The sequence below is a fragment of the Astatotilapia calliptera genome, chromosome 19, assembly GCF_964374335.1.
Source record: "Astatotilapia calliptera chromosome 19, fAstCal68.1, whole genome shotgun sequence".
Taxonomy (NCBI): domain Eukaryota; kingdom Metazoa; phylum Chordata; class Actinopteri; order Cichliformes; family Cichlidae; genus Astatotilapia; species Astatotilapia calliptera.
Window position 1 is genome coordinate 30,546,358 of NC_137440.1, and position 19,725 is coordinate 30,566,082.

Consider the following 19,725-nt stretch of genomic DNA (forward strand, 5'->3'; position numbering starts at 1 on the left):
GCATTATAGCAGATTCCCTATCAATATCAATACACGCATCTATTTGTTTGTTTGTTTGTTTGTTTGTTTGTTTACTTACTAACGATATTTGGGGCGGTCCAAAGGCACTTTCCTCCTGATTTGCGTTACCATGGAGAGCGTTGCTGTGTGACGCCTGGTGGTATCCAGGAAGAAGGTGAACTAGCTGGTAGGAGGAAAAAAATGGACGATAATTTCCAACAAGAAGATGGTGGAACGGCAAGAAATGTAAGTAGGGTCTTATATCATTAAAATGCACATAGCAAGGTAATGGGAGGAAAGTAGCATTCATTCTGAGCTGAGTTGTGGGCACTGTATGACGGTGCAGCGATGCTAGTTAGCTAATTAGCTTTCTGTTTCGCTAATGCGAGCATCAGTAATAGCCAGTCAGTAAATGATATGCCAGAGTTTAACCTGTCAGTTACCTGCTCAGAATCATCATCATTCACTGTTTTTGAGCACTGGCAGCGGGAAGGTTTGTCTGCGTATTCAGCTAACTTTAACTTCGGGGTTAGCCACAGATGATGCTAGCTGAAATTTCCCCCACAAGCATAGCTCAGTGTTTTGGTAGCTCCGTGTAAACTCTGACCTGGTTCTGTGTCTGGCATTACTCCCTCAGAAAACGTACAGGGAGCATGCATACTGTGTTCCCACTGCTACCGGTTTTCTCCATAAAAGGCAAGAATGCCTGCTGTCCTGATAATGTTTCGGGGATACACTCATCTCTTTTTGTTGGTGCTTGTGGTTCACACACGTTCACATTTCTATAAACTACACAGAAAACATGACTTCAAATCTGAAATAAGACCAACCACTTTTAGTTGACAAAAAGACAATGTTTCATTTGAATTATACTATGTGTCTTTGGACTAATGTAAATATTGATACGTTTTTATTGATAGTAAATCCACTTTTTTTTAATTAATCATATAGGTGATATTCTTTGTGAATCTACTTTTTTTATTCCTCCAACATGTAAGCTTCACGGGTCACTCCATGGAAAATGGGTGCCTCCCACCTGAACCCCTCAGAATCAGATGTTTTGTTTTAATAACTTTAGTTTATATTATATTTAGCTTATATATTGAAGCCATACAAAATTCTGCCTATATGCTATAAATGTTTTCCAAGTTACAGGTCCTTGAAGTAAAAAAGGGGTGGGTTGAGATTTGACGCTTTTTTATTTCCTAATTTTTTTCTGGCAGTTTGTGCCATCATACTCTGTTACATATACTGAAGCTAGGCACTTACGATTTTCATGGCTGAAAAACAGTTTTAAAAACTGCAGCCACATCACTTGTACCCACTCCAAGTTTCACAATCTAAAACCAAAATCTTGTTTTTGTTTTGCGGCTATGCAAACCACACCCATTCATAGTTGTCTTTCACTCAGTATTGTCATGGTTTTAATTCCTTGAACAGATTAAATGGGAGTGGTAAGAAGTGATTATGTTGAAACCGAAAGAATCATGGCTAGAAGATGAGCCTGGTATCAGAATGTAGGTAAAAATGTATCTTTGTTTCTGTTACTTTACATCATAGACATTACTTTGATACAGTTTTGCTATTTGAACAATGATCTGTGGAAAGATATTGATCCTCAAAGTTGTAGAAAATGTCATGCTGAACCAAAATAACATTTTGGTTTCAGATTGTAATATTTGGAGTGGGCGCTGTTTTTAAAACTGCTTAAAGGTACAGTGTTTTAAAATCTCACCATGAGATATTAGTAGATTGCAAATTGGTACATAATCTGCTGTCAAGAAGGAAGGTGTGATTTGTTTAAGGACACTTGAGCCTAACATTAGCTGGCATAATGTTAGCTTATATCCAGCTGTTGTTGTTGTTTAGCCGGCTTGTTGTCAGCTGTCTGGAGCAATGACAATAGAAAACAGTTTTCTACTGTCACTTGTCTGGAGATGGGAGGGTCCCATGTCTAATCTTCTGATAGTAAGTAATTGCGACAATATTAGGAATAAATTAGCATGTTTTCATGTGTTAGAGGATCAGGATTGAGGTGAGGAGGAAGAAGGGGAAATAAGGGAGAAGAGACTGCACTGATGGCAGGGAAGGACATAATGAGAAAGATATGAAAAATCTACATGTGAAAGTGTTAAATGGCCACATATAATTTGAAACATCTATTTTTGATCTTTAAATTAAAAGTGTCTTATATGGTGTTTTCATTTTGGCCAGTCTTCTGCAACATACATAAAAAGCAATTAGGCAGAAGTACGATGTCCATCTCGGCCACTTTATTCAAGATGGCGGGGCAATGTGGGAACTTCCAAAAACCTAATTATTTTAGTTTATGAAAACACATCAATTTGTTGGAAGACACAGATAAACACTATTCAGTGTATATTTATAGTACTACATTGTCTTTTTTCTGTAACCTCAAAAAATTACTCACTGTACCTTTATTTTCTTTTATTCCAGACAATTTCTTGTGCATCTCTTGTACTTAAGAAGTGATGAGGGCTGAATAAACCAAATCAAAAAGCACCAAATTTTGACCTTCTGCTGCTTTCTTGCTCCTAGGACCTGTAAAATGTTCACAGTGGTGTAGTACTTCTAGCTGCTCGGTTATTCCCAGTAGGTACTACAGCAAATGGATCCACATATGGGATATGGCACAGAGTTTACAAAAACGGTCCTTTCTGACACAACCCTCCAATTTATCCTTATCTTATGACTGTCTGAGGCTGGGTTGTGTTTTCCCATATGGAAAAGATATATATAGATCTTATAAAGTTTGTATCCGTCTTGTGTGAAACTTGTATGAAAAGCATACAAGAGTGAAAACAGATATAAGATCCCTTGAAGAATTATATAATGAAACTTGTATGTTTTGGATACTTACTAAAACAATATATGAAAGTAATGAGAAAGTGGCCACTTTCATGAGTAAATCATGTAAGTTTTTACTATTTCTTTTCCATATGGGTTTTCCCAGGATGTTAGGGGAATGTTGAAAACACTACACCACTGACCCACCGGACGTTTTCATAGTATGGAGGTAAAAGTTTTCATGGCTTCGTAAAATATTCTGAAGTTATTGTGGAGAAAAAAAAGCAAACAGCTATTTCAGATTTTTGACATCATTTCAAATCTTTAAAATCTGTACATGTGTGCATGAGTGGAAAACAAATGACTCAGGTGTGCAAAAGCTCCACTTCCATGAATTTGACGTCATTGTTTAGCAATGTGCAGCTGTTGGAAAAAAGAAAACATGCCAGGAATTGATAAGGTTGGATGCAGAAGTTTCCAGAGAATTAGACCGTTTGGAACCTCCTTTTAACTGGAACCCGTTCTTGATTCCCATCCCATTTTCAGAAAACATTTAATGTGACAGTTAAAGCAAATTAAAACCACAAATTATTTTATAAACCCCAAATAACTGTGCTAATGTCTGTCACATACAGTGGTTTTACATGTTGAAATTACACACATTTCCCAGGTTGCCAAGTCTGGACGAAGAGCTCGCCCTGCGGCACACCAGTCATCGTTTGAAGAGACTCGTCACATAAGGAAGTCCTCCACCTCTGCTTCAGCAGGAGAGGTATGCAATCATGTGATAATAAACCTCTGCGTGTTATAACATTCATTTACAAGGTCATAAATATGCATTTTGGTCTTGTCTCATACATGAATTACAGGATGATGATGAGGTAGGTAGCATAAATTAAGCGATGACTTTGCATGGCTTCTAGTCCTAATGCTCAGCTTATCAACTTTATACCATTTCCGGTTATCTTACATTTCTTTTATCATGAAGTGTTTTACTTCAGTTCATCTGATTAGATTTGATAGGACTCAAATTACAGCTCACCTCGAAGAGCCAGCTTGACACACATGGTATAAAGTTTGATTGGAGTGCATAATGCAGGTGATGAGATGTTTGAGTTGCTGTTTTTCTACTTTAGCAGGTTTTAAAGTGCTCCGAAACACTCAGAATAGCTGCTCTTTATTTGTTGGCCTGTATATGTTGGCTCTTATGTGTTGCATTAAGGGTTTGAAGTGTTACTTCATATAAACTCTAAATCCTTTTAACCTTGTGAGTCACAAAACATTGTAGTTGTCTTCAGTTGGCTTATTTAGTATCACCAGCAACTGATAAATCCTCTCTTTCTACAAGTGCCTTTTTTACACAAATCACTTCAAGTCATGGCACAGTTTTCATTGTAAAGTTTGCTTCTTGTTGCCCTTGAATCATGTTGCATGTAATCATAAGAAATCAGATCATAAGTGACAGTTGAAATACAACAAATCACTTCACTGTCGTTGGCATTTATAGGATCAGTCACATCTCCTGGATTGGCAAACTGTAAACCAGCCAGCATTCCCAGAGCAAATATTCCAGCAATGCCCTTGCTTTAGGCTAATCTTCCCAAATTAGGCCAACTTTCCTAATGTATGAACCGGTATTCTCGCGCCCTCTCTGACCTGCTGTGCACATGCAGTACATTTTTCCAGAGTGTCGTGCGACTGGGTGGCGTTTTTGCAGTCTTCGTTTATCAAACCCGTTCTCTTCTGCCCGAAATACCCAACTGATTGGTCGCATTCCCGACATCCTTTTAAACAAAGACTCATTGCTTTTATGGGCTCATAGAGTTCGGTCACTACAAGTTCCTCGCCCTAGAGACCGTCATAGAATCCCAAATTAGAAACCTTAAGGCCTAAGCTAATTGGCGTAATAGCCATAACTATTTTACTACAGCTGTGAGCTTCATATTTGGTCATGAGGAATTGGATGCTCGCAGTTTTTGTTTTGTTTCTCAGGACTATTTTGGTCCTCCCCATTTTTGTTGAGTGAAATAACTGCCACAGGATACATTTATTGCACACAGGATGCACTTGACCTTATTATCTCATCCCTTATGAAAATTCTCCATTGTTGAAATGCCACATATGAAACATCAAAGAGATTTCACATCATGTGAAAAAAATGTTTAAATGCTGCTCTAAAAAAGCCTCCATAATTGTAATCCCTTTTTTGTTCCTATTAAAGAGACAGTTACTAATTGCACAAAGTTGAGGGAGCTCGTTCAGCCTCAGCTCTCTCGATTAATGGTAATATACAGTGGAGCAGAGTGGGCTCCCCCTCCCTCTGCCCTGCTTAATGGTGACATTCAAATTTATAAATGGCTTCAGTAAAGGAACCAGCCATGAAAGATTATTTCCTCTTTCATCATAAATGAAAGAAATTCTTCACGAACACTTTGTCCTCTGCAGACCCAATTTAGTAATGAGAAATGTTGTCCCTCTTTTTCCCTAATTCATTTGTCTAGTGCCCACCCTTGTGCGCGCTGAGGAATTTATTCATTCAAACGCTGGCCTCAGGGTCCCGGTCTCAGGATCAAGATTCTTACTCCGTTTACTATTTTCAGAATCAAAGAAGTAGACAGAGTGGGAGGTCATTTTTTTCCCCTCTGGCTCAGTTTTAGGGTCAGACTTAATTCCCACACTCTGCTCTATACGTTCTAATGCTTCAAATGGTTACTGCTGAAAACTATAATAAACTAAACTATTTAGCGCACGTGCAGTAGACAAGCGGTCCCCAACCCTGGGCCATGAACGGTATCGGTCCGTGAGTCGTCTGGTACCGGGCCTTGGGTGTGAAATTCATGGTTTCGCCTTTTAGCGTTTTTTTTTAATTTTTTTTATTGTTTTTATTGTTAACTCAGTTTCCCTGGGTCTTTTTCCGTGTGTTATGTATAAATCTTCTTTTTTGGTACCGGTTCTGGATTTATTTTGTTGTATTTATCCGCGACACCTTAATGGCCGGTCCATGAAAATATTGTTGGACATAAACCGGTCCGTGGCGCAAAAAAGGTTGGGGACCGCTGCAGTAGACGATCCTTTGCTCAGCAGATCAGGAATGTTGTTTACTCCACAGGTGGTTCGATCAGCATACCTTAACAAGACAGTTTCTTTTTTCTTTTTTTTTCTTAACAATTTGTGGATGAATGCTTCAATTTTGGAATACCTATTTATGAAATGTGTGTTTAACATGAGGCCACTGATTCTGATCAAGTTTACCCCAACATCTAATGAAAACATGCCGCTTCTGTGCTATATTTTCCGAGACTAAAGCCTCATAGGAGTTTGAATGCTTTCATATGTATTTACTTATCGTGAGTGTGGGTGAGTAGATATTCAGTGAAGCTGTTATTGAAGTTCTTCCTCCTTCCAGGGCCCTCCTCCTAAACCAGCCCGGCGACAGGGCGGCTGGGCAGAGGACAGCTCTGGATCTGGTTCTGCCAAGTACGTATTTTCACGTTCGCCCCCTCCATCTCTTGCGACTATAATGAAACTAAGCTGGGACTCCAAGCCGTGGTCTTGTTTTATGTGTTATTAATGAACTCTCATGCTGTTGAATGAGCTTATTTATCAGTGCATATTTGGCACTCGGGCTGTGAATCAACAAGGTTAGAGGGAGCCTGTCTGAGCAGGCAACTCTCCATTCGTCTTCATCTGTGAGCAAGGCGGTAATTGACATGGTTAATGCATCAGCCACAGGAGGGCACTGTTAGTCAGCTAGCCACTTCATCATGGGGGTTCAAGCCACTTAATCACCCCTTACCACTGCAGTCTGCTCTTTACACAAGGATCACAACATGGAGAATTCATGAAATATGTTGAACAGATGGAAGGTGTTTGCCAAAAGGCTTCGTCTCAGACTAACACATCTAAATCGCAATATTCTCCTTCACTGACTCAATATGAGATGTTTTAATACACTGTAGAACAGTTTGTTCTTCCAACTGCCATTGTGCTTCTTTTGCTCGGTCAGTGGAAGTGGGAGCACAGGAGATGCATTGAAGTGAACAGGCTGAGTCAATTGTATTTATTTGCGTAGTTTGCTGCACCGTTAGTGCAAGCAGGGAGAACGGCAAACTCAATAGATCTTTCCTTTCTCGCAGAAGGTCAGCGTGTCGCTTCTCCGCTTTTGCGTAACCCCCGCTTGATTCCCGGTCTCAAAGTGATTGAAATACAGGAGGTGTAAAAGGGGTTTGCACGTGCATTGATCCTCTCTGAAACAAAGTAAGTAATGGTCCCCCCTGGAACCAGCAAGGACTTTTCCCTTCAATGTCACCCCTCATGCTCAATCACCACCGCCCTCCTCCCACTAATCCCAGCGCAGAAATCCCAGGATTTGTCGATCTATCACTTCTAATTGACACTAAATGATCTGTCAGTTTATTGATGAACCTTTGAAACCAGGTTGTCACAATATATTTTATCCCTAACAACTTTTTCCAGACAGTTTTACCATGTCTATCGCTTTGCCTTACATGAGTCTTAATCAAGGGGCCTGTAATGTGTCTTAAGTGTCGCCACCCCCGCCCCGCAGACAGGACACCATCCAAGGGCAGGCAGGTAGGCTCCCTCAGCTCCTCTCTCGCTCTCCTGATTGGACTCTGCTGGCTTCAGATCGGCTGGTTTGGCCGTAGATAGTGTGCAAAAGATGGACAAAGCAGTAAATGAGCAGAGAACTGGCAAGATGAAGTGTTTAAGATAATTTTTCTTACTGGAAAAAAATATTATTAACGCTACTCATAACAATATAATATAAGATATAGGACTTGATATGGATTTATTTTCTTGTGCTTGAAAGTTTGACTGAACTACCTGAACTTATAGTCCAGTCAATTTCATTACGTTGTTAAAGCTTCACTTTGGATTCGCAGGTTTTGTGATCTGTGATTAAAAAAAATCATACCACATCATCCTATGAACTTAGACCCATAACTTCAACCAGGAAAAACATCCTTTAATACCAACACCCCCTCCTGCCAAAAAAATAAATTAACCTCAGGCAGATCAACAGGAAATGAAATCCTCATGGTGAAAAAAGATGATAAGATATCACCTTTGAAAAACAAGCTATGAATAAATGTTCTTATTTGTTGCCATTGTCGTTATTGTCCCAATGTTGGGACAGATTTATTTTTATAAGAACCTCTTAATACTTGTTCTTGATAAAAATACAAAAGGATTTATTTATGGATTTAAGTATGAGCTTTGTATCGATCTGCACATAATAGCTGCTTGTGCTCTTGAGTTTTGGACATGCTAAAGAATTAAAAGAAAAAAGAAGTAAAAGGCTGATTGAATCACCTTTAAAACCACTAGGGGTCACTACTCAACCAGGAGAACCAACAAATGTATTTAGCTCTATGAAGGAAGATTAAAAATGATATTGGAAAAAATTTTTTGGGTATGCTTTAAAAAATACACATAACTTACAATGTTTTGTTTTATTCCTGCATTTGTGTGATTATATGCTTTGCATATTAATAATGCTGCATTTTTGGTATGCCAGCGTGCATCTTTTCATACTGAGGGAAAATAAATGGAGAGAAGTCTGTAAATAGTTGCTGAGGCTGTTAAACTGGTATTATAGGCTGAGAAAACAGAAGACAACTACTGTCTACTCCACTAACACGGATGAAAAAGATATGCCTACCAGGAGCTTACTGTTAGTTTGAAAGAAATACAATTTAATATGTGTGTGTTATTAAATTTGTGTGAAAATTATTTTTCTCTGGTGACGTACAGATCTTCGAGAAGACCTGCAGCTGAGGACCTCGAAGAGTAAGTAGGAACAATATTTTATTCTTTCAGCTGTCAGATGACTTTCATAACTGTCAGCACTTTTTGTATAAAAATAGGCCAGTTTAAATTTTTGTTCTTTTCGCAGTAAAGTGGAAATGGCACTCTACTTCCCCAGTTGTCCTTGGTCGTAACTAATCCTCGCCTTTCCAAGAACAATCACTTAATATGATTAAAATCCAGCATGACTGAGTTGCCGTCACTTTTACTGCTGTTTCCCTGTTATTCTAGTCCCTTCCACCCACCCTCACACAATTGTGTGACCAGAATAGGCATCCACATGAGAAGAGGCAGGTAGAGGACATAGTCCTGTATGTTTGACTCATCATTGCAGCTGGAGCTTGGTGCCTGGATGGCTATAGTGAGACAGAGGCTTTGTGTGAAAGTGATGATGTTACTCTGCCGAAAAATCCCTTAGGTTCTGCTTCTGTCACAATTGTCTTGTCTTAACAATACTTATTCAGACTGTGCCTCCAGCTGGGTTTTTTTTTTTTAATTCTTAGAGGTGATCTTGTCTAGGACAGTCAGGCTGTGTTAACCCAGACAGCACAACTGTGTGTCTCATAGCAGCTTTGTCAGAGGCTGTTATTCTAAAGTCTGACTCAGACTGTAGGAAACTGAACAAGCACCCTACCTATCATAAGAAAGAACAAAAACAGGCCCATCATCAAAGAAAAGTCTAGGAGCCAACTCACTCACTCACTCCCTATGATGACTGTTAAGATAGGGTTTGAAAGCATTAAATAATTCATGCTCTCATACTTCCTGTTTCTACAGCCGCCGTCTGCGACCACAAACTCCCCAGGGATCAGATGATGAAGGAGGTAAGAGCACCCTTGCAATCCTCACTCTCTGTGCCTCCTTACGGGCAAAGTGGAGCCCTCCAGTGCCTCACCGGCACATTCATCCTCAGAAAGTAGAGCAGATAAGCAGGCGGTCAGATCATTGCTTTTCACTGGTGCTCAAACCATATTTCTCCCTGAATATAGCATGGATTTGTGTGTTAGAACGCTGACTTTGACCACTGAAAGTATGAGCGCGGTCCTTTTGATTAACGTGATGAGGGAATATGCTCATTTGATGGAGAGTTGAGGTTGTCCAGCCATCAGCCAGAACAACACAGTTAATCACAAAATGCACACACATGGACACAAAGTGTCAGACTGGTGCTGTTGAATACAGATCCAGTGGTAACACTGCTGCATTGACTAAGTGACCTGAGGGCTCGTGTGCACCACAAACAATGTTTGGACTGAGGGAGGAATTTTCAGCAAGGTGCTGCTGAAGATAAATGCAACATTTTGCAGTGCAAAGCAGTAATGGAACAGGGTTAAATAGGCTAAGTTAATATTAGTTGGCATGCATGCTGAGAGACGTGCACATGAACAAATTGAAAACCTTTTCTGTTAAAACAGCCATATTGTCATTTTATTAGGAAATAAAATAAGAATACTACTACGATTAATAAGAAGAAGATGAAAAAAATACCTAGTACGCTGTAGAGTGACTTTTGAGAAGATGACGAGAATTCATGTTTAATTCTTTGTTCATGAATCTGCTGAGTTTAAAGAGTACCAATGTTGTCACAATGACATGCAGAGATTTTAAACTGTATTATTTATTAATAACTCTTGGTAATTCCACTCAGTTGTATTTTTCTGATGTGTTTTATTTGCTTAATTTAAAAAGTAGAAATCTATTCCAAAATACAAATGATGTTACAGGGCAATAATAACTATTGAATTTCAATTTCAGAAACTGTTTTTATATACATGTAATTAATGTACTTCTATATTGTTTGTACACACACGATTGTACTCGATATTGTCGGCACACTGGCTAAAATGGACAGTTGATTGAAGGGTCCAGAGGTTTGGTTCTCTTGCAGTTAATGCCGCTGGAAAGATTATTACTCTGTGAAGGGAGACCTCTTAATACAGAGCTGGAGGCAGGGGTATTGGAAATTACAGTGCTGAGGGTTAGTGAGATAGCCCCTCCGATCTTGATTATGTCCCCTACCCTTATCCCTTATGTCCACTGGCTACAAGCACAGAGAGAGACAGAGGGAGAGAAGGCCAGGCTAGCCCCAGTCCCCTGCTCCCTTCTCCCTATCAGCTGCCCCCACAGCCTCCTGCTGGTCACATAAAATAGCACCAGTGTCGCAAAGACACTCATCTATTTCATGTCTCACCGTCTCCCACTTAAACTGTGATGTGTTGACTGTTGCTGTCCCGTAAGCCTTTCAAATGGATTCTCTGGCTGGGTAATCATTCGACTGGACCCCTGCGTAGATTATAGGGGTCCGAAGTAAGGCGAGGACACGGCCCGTTTGCCAGAGTCGCTGACTGGCATGTGCTGCCGGGAGTATGTCTACATTCACAGCAAATTATCCCCTTTTGATATTTACATGCTTCAGCGAGGAAGCCGGACGCGGCCGTGTAATAAGAATACGCGTGGCCTCTCGCTGCCAGACAAAAGCCACCTTGATACATGTCCAGCTGAGTGAAGGAAGCCAGCATGGATAATGCGTGCCATGCTGAGGGAAATATGCTCGTCCTGATGGAGTTGCCCTTTGCGTTGGAAGAAAACATTGGCTTGTTTGCAGCTGCTTTTATGGGCCACTTGACCTCTAGTAATAGGTTGGATTTGAAACTCGTTTTAAAAAATGTTGTTGCTTTTTTTTCTCTTAATAATAGAGTTTGCACATAGACAGCATATGCTTCCGTGCTTCACGTCGAACTCTCACGGAGTGTGTTATTAGTGCGTTACTCGCTGAAATGGAAAGAAAGAGAGTGTGTGTGTGGACAGATAGACAACACAGGAAGCTGTTTGCAGAGCTGGATGGCAAAGCTTTTTGATGTCATTGCACTAAGACCATTAAATTTGATTGGGGGTCCAGGGGGGACGGATTCTGCTGAACGCTGTGCTTTGTAAATGAGAGGACAAAGTGTCACCGGGGCCTCATGAATATGAAATACCTGCGCCCGCATTTATTTGGATATCAGAAACACAGATGAATCTTGTCAGCGGCTAAACGAGCATGGCATTTTTAATTTGGTTTAATTAAAAAAAGAGAAAGAAATAAGTTATCGGCAGAGTGTGAGGCTTTTGGGCTTCAGCAAAACTTGGGGGGTAAGGTTTTGACCGGTCTACTCTTTTTTTTTTTTAGGATTTATCCATCTCAGAATGTTCAGAATCAAAATATTTTTCTCCTTCTTACATCTAAATTTATGTTTGCTTGAATTCTTTTTTTTTAGGGGCTATTTTGAAGGAATGGTGACATAGATGCCAAGATATTTCCTCACATCAGATGCAGACTTCCATCTCCTCACCTCTATTTAGCTCCTCTATTGACTTTCCCCTCAGGGTGCAGTACTGTGGTTAGAGATTACTGACAACCCTCTTCATGCAGTCCAGCTCTCTCTTTTTCTCTCGCTATCTGTCAGGTCTCTTTTCCCTCGCTTCCACTCCCCCACTTTCTTTCTCTGTCACTGTCCACACTCTGCTCTAGAGCTAATAAGGATGTGCACTTTGCTGCCACACCAGAAAAATACTTTTCAGGAAAGACACATCACACCCAAAGCTGGGACACCTGTAAAGCCTCTACTGTACTTTTTATTTTTTTTGAAATATATATTGTTTGTTATCTGTACAGGCACCTTTTCTGTCAACAAGCGGCAACTTACTCACTATAAAATCGTTGGAGAGACTTTTCTGTCTCTTTACTGCTTATGTCCAGCTATCCAGACTACTCTCCATCCCTCTCTTATTTCCCTGCCTTGATATGTCCATCTGAAAAATGCTGTGAAAGTTTGCCCTCTCCTTCTTGGGAGTGAAGCCATCCTCTGTCCTGTTGCGTTTTGCCAATTAAAGCGGGTTCCCACTGTTTGAGCAGCGGGCTGGCGGCTCCTGGCACCGCAGCCCCTGCCAGGCCGCACTGTGACTTCCGACCCCACACAGATGGGCCCGCAAGCAAATACTCGTGCACATGGCTGGATACCGCTCCAGTCGGAGTGGCAGAGTGGACATGGAGGTCGGCCTACCGGCCACCGCAGGTCCTGGGGGTGGGCGGCACTGACAGGGCCCAAATGCTAAGGTAGCAGGGGGTGCTTTCTGGGGAGCCCCTGACCAGCACCCCTCTCACAGCAGGATGAGCTGCTGCCTTGCCTTCTGAATATTCATGGCCGCATGGCTATTGTGACAGGGCAGCTCTTATGTGGATGTAGCACACAAGAGGGAGGGGAGGAAGTGCCGCTTACAGGCACGTAACCTTCTAGCAGCCGTCCACAGGGAATTTACAGTAATTTAAACAATGTGTTTGTATTGGTAAGAATACTAAATGGTCGTTTGATGATTATTTGATGTTCTTAAATGTGCCACTTCTACAAATGTATCAGATGGACTCTGCTTTTTTTATTGTGTGTATTTAGACATCCCAACGATTCCTGATCTGGATGAAGTGCAAGAAGAAGATCTCACCATGCAAATTGCAGCTCCACCATGGTAGTTAATTCCTTAAACTGTAAACACTTTCAAACCACTTAATCACTTTGGACACACACACACACACACACACACACACACACACACACACACACACACACACACACACACAGAGTGTGACTTACAGAGCCCCAACTCTATGATCTTAAACCTCTGTCCATGCACAGAGCAGTGGCTCAGTAGACTATTCTAGTGTCTTTCATGTTAACTGTCCTCCATTGATGCTGTTGCAGAGTGCCTTTGCTATATCAGGCTGAAATGGAGAAATAACAGTTGGGTGTGATTTATGCAACTCTCTTGCCAGGGTCCTTACTAACCGGGCCCTTTGATTTACAGGGCAGTGAGAGACACGTCGACATGTGTCGAATATGTTGCAAGGCTATGACAGCGGTGGAGGTTATTAGGCTGGGGCTTGCTCTCTGTGCGAGATAATATCCACATTGAACTCATTGCGAGGGCAATGTAGCGTGTAATGTGCAGTAAGTAGGACTGGCATGCACTGCTAGGCCCCGGCCACTTTGAGAGCCCCCCCACTTAATTCCAACCCACAGATAAGCAGCTGGGTTTCAATTTAAAGTGTTTAACACTTGGCAACCATCTCCTGCTCTCTCTGGCCTTTGCTTGAAATCTTAGAGCTTAAGTGTGTGAAAACTTCAAGCTCATCTAAGCCACTTTGCAGTCTTGCTTTGCATGTATTCTGAAAGCAGGATTTTCTCTGTGACATGCTGTTTTCACTGAAATACAAGTTTGTTTACAGTATAAGTGCATCAGAAGCCTGACTTCCTGTCACTCTGTTAGTGTTCAGGTGAACCGAGTAATGACCTACAGAGATCTGGACAATGATCTGAAGAATTATTCTGCATTCCAAACCTTAGTGAGTCAAGGACACCTTATTTTTTTAAAAATACCTTCAATGTTCTCCTGCGCCTTCTCTTCAAGGTGGCAACTCTCATCACCTCTGTTTGTGCAAGCTAAGTGAATTTTACTGCACTGTTTCCTCAGGATGGAGAGATCGACTTGAAGCTACTCACCAAGGTTTTAGCACCCGAGCAGGAGGTGAGGGAGGTGAGTGAATTTTTAGTAAATATAGCTTGCGAGCTCCCAACGAAAGGCCTGTCCAGCTGTTTCTTGAGCACCAGGGGAGGTTGCTGTCTGTCTCTCAGGTAATCAAGATTTATGATGTGTACATTAACACCCTCTGCTCCCCCCCACCACTCTCTATTCCCCGTACTCACTTTCTTGGTATGTCTCGCTCTGCCTCTCTAATTCTTCTTTTCTTCTGTCTCTCTTTTGCTCTGCAGGATGATGTGAGCTGGGAATGGGATCATCTGTTTACAGAGGTGTCCTCGGAGCTGCTGATGGAATGGGATCAAGGAGAGAGTGAGGAGCTGGCTGTGTAGCCTGCAACTCGAGGAGGACGCTTGAACTGAGACATGAAGTTGCTCTAGTAGGAGTGAACATCCCACTACAGAGAAGGGCTATCAACTTACAAACTTCAATTACTGTTATTTTGTATAAAGTGTGTGTACAGCATTTGGTAAATTTTATAAATAAATAAAGTTGTCTGTGCATGGAGCAGTACAGTGTTACCTTACCCTGTCTTTTGCTTTTTTAAGTTCACTCGCTCACTTTTTTAGTTTGTTAGTTTTAACTCAAACAGCCAAAAGGCAAAGTGAAAATAGCAGGTACAGATAAAAATTCCCCCACTCTACTAACAGCATTATCAACACCTTCATACAAGTCCAAGGTTGATAATCAGCTAAGCTGAAATCCACTTGATTGTGTTCAAATTAACATTCCTCATTAAAGCCTACAACCTTATTGTTATTGACTGTGCCATTGACTTTATCTTCCAGCTCTTCGATAGGAGCAACCCCTTCTTCACTATTATCTCAAATGTATTGAACAGAGTTCCTATTGACACCTGGGGGATTAGCATACATTATACTTTTTTACTGGATAAAGAGGAATAGATGTGAGATAGGAACAAGGCAGCTGCTAGTGTGAGGTGTGTTTTCTTTAAAGCCAGAAGGCCAGGACAATGGAAAGGAGATGTCTCCATGTCTGAATTTAAAATGGCATTGTGTTCTAATGGGATCACAGTTGGCGTAACGTGTGGCTTCAACATGTGGCGATCATGTGTATCAGCATTCAGTTTTGCCTTTGGTTCATGTGTGCGAATATAAATGCAGACCTCCAAAGTCAGGCCGGGTCTATTAGGGAAACGGCTGTAACATTTACAGATTGTGATTAGGTTTATTTCTGAGGCAGAGAGCGGTCTCGTGACATTTGGAGATGCACAGAAAAGTCCTCAAGGGCACACAATCTACGCATCCAACAGCTCAATCACTGCCCATCACAAATAGATCCAGATTCTTTTTCGTTTGGTGGGCCTTGAATCAACTTCATCAGGAGTAATACCTCAGGACGAGGCTATCACGCGGGATATTTGTGCTCAGAATATTTGTGTGTGGCAGAATTTTTAAGTGGGGCCCTCAAATTCTGTGAGTGCTTTCTCTCTCTCTCTTTTTTGTCTATCAGATATACAAATGCACACTTTTTTACCGCCTCCACAATTGGCTTATTTAGCCAGACTTAATGAATTCTGCCCATATGCCCTGAGCAGCTGCTACGTTGCCCCTTCCTCCCGCCCCTGCCGAGCTGCGAAGTGCCCATCCATGTAGAGACAACCTCTAGCTGTCTCTCTGGAGAAGGCTAAGCCTGCCACTCCTCTGCTGGCAGCCAGCCGGTGCTGTCTGAGGTGGACCGCGGACGGGCTGAGGACTCAGATTAGGGCCCAGTGATCACGGGTTGCGGTCGTCCTCAAATGATTGGCCCAGGCGTCGGTGGATCAGAGAGGGGATTAGAGGGAGAGAGAGAGTTGCTGTTTGGCATGTGCTTGCATCCAGCTTCTCAAAGTGACCTCTCTCTACTGCCTCATCCTGCTGCTCTCTTACTTTATTCTCCCCATGTCTCTCTCTGTGTATACTGTATATATCCTGATGCTGCAGCGAGGCTAAGGATGACCTCTCACTGTCTGGGTGCAGTGGATTCAATCACATCAAAACAAGCGCAATGCACGCATCATTTCCAGCGAGGAAGACAATTGTGTTCTTTAAGAGCTTTGTGGTGGCTTTTGGATGAAAACGGTGTCGCCGGGAGGTGAGCCGAGTCTGAGGCCATGTTGATTATGTGTATATCAGATCAGATGATACAGGCCTCACATGGGTTTAGGGTGCAATTTATTTTTCCCTTGACATTTTTCTATTAAAATAATGGAGCCATTACCGCTGCAAAAAAACATCCACACTGCTCCGACGTGTGCTTCCGTAATCCGATATTTCACTGGAAATGCCTCAGTAATGATTTTTGATTTGATGGGAAACACTTTGGAGGAAAGGGTTTCCAGAATTTATGGGGTAAAAAAAGAAGTTTTCTCACTTTAAACTTTATTTATAAAGCAGCAATGTTTGTGAAACCTTAAGGCAAGCATGGCCCAGCTGAGCACAGTGAATTATTTTGGGTTTAAGTAGGCTATTTATCTTTGTCTTTATTGGGTCCCTCATTGGAACCGACTTTTCATTTTGTGGCAAAGAAAACACATGAGAGGAAGTAATAAAAGCTTAACAGTATTTTAAAAGAAGAAGAAAAAGTAGAAAGGTCCGTTTATGTAATGTTTTTTCCCTCCGCCCCTGTTGACTGGCTTGTCTTGATGTATTTTGATATTGGGCACTAATTGGAAGGATAGACTAGAGATAATATCCTTCCAGCTCTACCTAATATGCTAAGGTGCTGACAGGAGTTTATACATCTTATCTGTTCTCAATATCTCCCTTCCATATGGTTCAAATCCAATATGCTGAGGTGTAATTAAAGAAAATGGGGAGATGTAGAGATAGCTTCAGCCCGATGCCGGGGCCCCTCAGACACAGAGTGAGGGGTGAGGACAGACACGCTAAAGCTCAGAGCAATATTAGGTCCGGTTCATTCCACCAGGGGCCGCGTGCCTGTAACAGGTTCCCTATCAGTGACCTGCCCAGCTCTGCATCAGTCAGGTGCCGCGAACCAGCCACAAGAGGACGATTATCAGTTTAAAAGGAAAAAAAAGCAAGAACAGAAAGATATGCCCCGCTTTTAAGCCATGTTTTACTCATTAATTTATAACAAAGAAAAAAAATATATGCAAGGTCAATTTGAATTCTGAAGCCAGAAATAATACATGCAAATGCAAGCATATTCAAATGGAGCTCGTGCCCTTTGAATCAAACCTCAAAAAGCAACCTCGGTATTGATTCGCAACAAAGACTCCATGATATTTCAAGTTTAAAGGAGAGATCCTCAACACACCACTAAGGCAGTCAGATCAATATCATTTTTTGATCAAAAGGGGGATTTGCCTTTGAAATGGCCAGATTAAACAGATGTTTTATTTTTCATTAGTTATACTGCACCTTTAAAAGCCCGCGGGGGGGGGGGGGGGGGTTCGTGGGGGGAAAGGAGGGGAGGGGGAATTACTTCACAGAAGAGACAATGAGAGTGGTATTTTTTAAGACCTAAAGTTTGACGGCTGAACTTTTTTTTTTTTACTCTTTACTTAATGTTCTATCGTTCGAAGTACCAATTTCTTTTCTTTTCTTTTCTTTTGTTTACCCCAGGTGGGCTCGGACATGAAATGGCTGGGATGGTGGCAGCTTGGAATGCCCCTGGGTATCTTGCTGCCATGGTGTTGTCAAAAGACCTGGGAGGGGGAGTGAGAAGGCTAGGATGGTCTCTTTTCTTTTTTCTTTTTCTTTTTTTTTTTTAAACCAAGAAAAAACAACGAAACTGAGCTTCTGTTCTCTTCGTTACAAAGAGATCGGCTGAATTCATTTATTATTATTATTATTATTATTATTTCCTTCTTATTACCCCTCATATGTTTTGGAACCGCTGCGGGTTGGAAAAGGCAGGACAGGACAAGGGTTTGAACATGAAATACAGTCAGGCTCCACATTTGTCATGTATTTTATTATTTCCCTTCCTCACCTCTCAGACCTGTAGGCAAGGTCCTTCATTTTTCACATGACTGGTTTTCTTATCATTGTGGGCCCTCTCTGCTGGCCTACGAGTGACTTAAAGGCAATAAAACACAAAACATTCTGTAAAACACAGATGCCTTACAGTGCCTTTCCGGGGAATTATGATAATAACTCAGGGATGGTTGGAGTGGCCAGGTCATTGTGGATGTGGGGAAGGGGGGCTAGGGGCGATGGGAGTAAGTTCACCGAGGTTCTTTGAGCAGGGACAGGTCAAGGTGGGCTGTTGGGCCTCCCCATCCGCCCTCCCTTTCCCAGCCTCCCCAGTCATAAACTCTTCCTATCATGCAGGATGCCGGCTACAGAAGGTACAAAGCAGAACCTCTTTGTCTTGTAGCTGCTGGGGATAAAGCAGTGGCTGATGGGAAAGCGGTTGCGTTGGCCCCCTGGCAACGGCGAGGTCAGCTGAAGAGTTGATCATAGCCAGGAGAGGAAAAACTCCTGAGTCAACACGACTCTGCAGTCTGCCCCCTGAGGGTCAGCTATCCTGTGAACTTGGTACTTTGTAATTTAGTTCCTCTGAAAGAGAAGACAGAAGGTGACAAGATTTTAAGTCGTCTTATTGCTGAACTGTCTGGTTATGATTTTTTTTTTCGGTGTCTGGATTTGTTGCAGGGTGGAGGGAGGGGCTGGATGTAGTCCTACAACACCTTTCGAGTGTGTGAATGAGAAGGAGTGAGGACAGGAAACGAGTGTGGGCTCCACCACTGAGGTGCTGACAGAGGGGGGATAGAGGGGGCTGAGGCTGCACCTGTTCCGGCCCAGCACCCTCCCAGCAGGGCTTCGTCAGAGTCTCGGCCTTCTCCTGGCATCTGGGATGGGGGCCAGGCCCAGTCCCACCTCCAGCGTTTGCTCCACCTCTTCGCTGCTTGTGGATGAGAGACGAGAAACGCTGGAGGCTCCATCTGCCGAGGGCTCGCTGCGGTCTCCGCGGCCCGCCTGGGGAAGGGGGTTGCCGAGCCTCCACGACTCTGCCACGGGGGTCTCACAGTGGTAGACCACAATGCGGCACATCACGCGTCACATGCCAGCTGGCCAGGATTTCTCTCCTGTAAACAGAGACTAATGACCACTCAACACACACACACACATAGAATAAATATCCCTTGGTGGAATGGAGGCGGGTGAGACTATGTAGGTGAAAAGACTTGGTTTGATTTCGTTAAAGGAGAGCAGCAGAACAAGGGGGTTCGTGTCACAGTGGGACATTGCTAAAGCTTCTCTCAGATGCTGACTATAAGTCCACTACATCACAGTCATGCAGTTTCCTGCTTACACGCAGCATCACAGGCCTCCCAGTGCTCTGCAAGCCTCTGGGCTCCAACAGGTCCACCCGCTGAGTCTGTAAAGCTCCCCTGTTGGATTTCTATCGCGTGGAACTGCATGGAGCAAAGAATTCAGCCAAGGAATCCTGTGATGGTTGGTTCTCCAGGCTGAAGGACATTAGTATCTCTATACTTCCTATCCGGTCTCCCTAGAATCTCCTTGTCCATGTCTCCAAAGCTCCGTT

The 19,725-nt window shown here is 42.4% G+C and overlaps 1 protein-coding gene across 7 annotated transcripts; it reads left to right on the plus strand.

Moving 5' to 3' along the window:
• The first annotated feature begins 92 nt into the window (after nt 1-92).
• ift43 (intraflagellar transport 43 homolog (Chlamydomonas)) lies at nt 93-14,734 on the plus strand. Of its 7 annotated transcripts, XM_080293878.1 has the most exons (11): nt 183-246; nt 2,975-3,037; nt 3,479-3,580; nt 6,215-6,285; nt 7,354-7,401; nt 8,584-8,619; nt 9,415-9,461; nt 13,068-13,140; nt 13,939-14,014; nt 14,143-14,303; nt 14,442-14,734. In XM_080293878.1, the coding sequence occupies exons 2-11, from the start codon at nt 3,032-3,034 to the stop codon at nt 14,449-14,451; spliced, it is 630 nt and encodes a 209-aa protein (XP_080150004.1). In that variant the 5' UTR covers nt 183-246; nt 2,975-3,031; the 3' UTR covers nt 14,452-14,734. The 7 variants fall into 7 exon arrangements, with proteins under 7 accessions (XP_080150003.1, XP_080150002.1, XP_080150005.1 ...); XM_080293877.1 differs by lacking the exon at nt 2,975-3,037 and having other exon boundaries at nt 93-246; nt 14,143-14,205; XM_080293875.1 differs by lacking the exon at nt 2,975-3,037 and having other exon boundaries at nt 105-246.
• The last annotated feature ends 4,991 nt before the right edge of the window (nt 14,735-19,725 follow it).

Coding starts and splice junctions, on each gene's coding strand:
- ift43 (XM_080293875.1), top strand. CDS start 202: ATGGACGATAATTTCCAACAAGAAGATGGTGGAACGGCAAGAAAT. Junction 3,581..6,214: donor CCTCTGCTTCAGCAGGAGAG/GTATGCAATCAT, acceptor TCCTCCTTCCAG/GGCCCTCCTCCTAAACCAGC. Junction 8,620..9,414: donor GCAGCTGAGGACCTCGAAGA/GTAAGTAGGAAC, acceptor CTGTTTCTACAG/CCGCCGTCTGCGACCACAAA.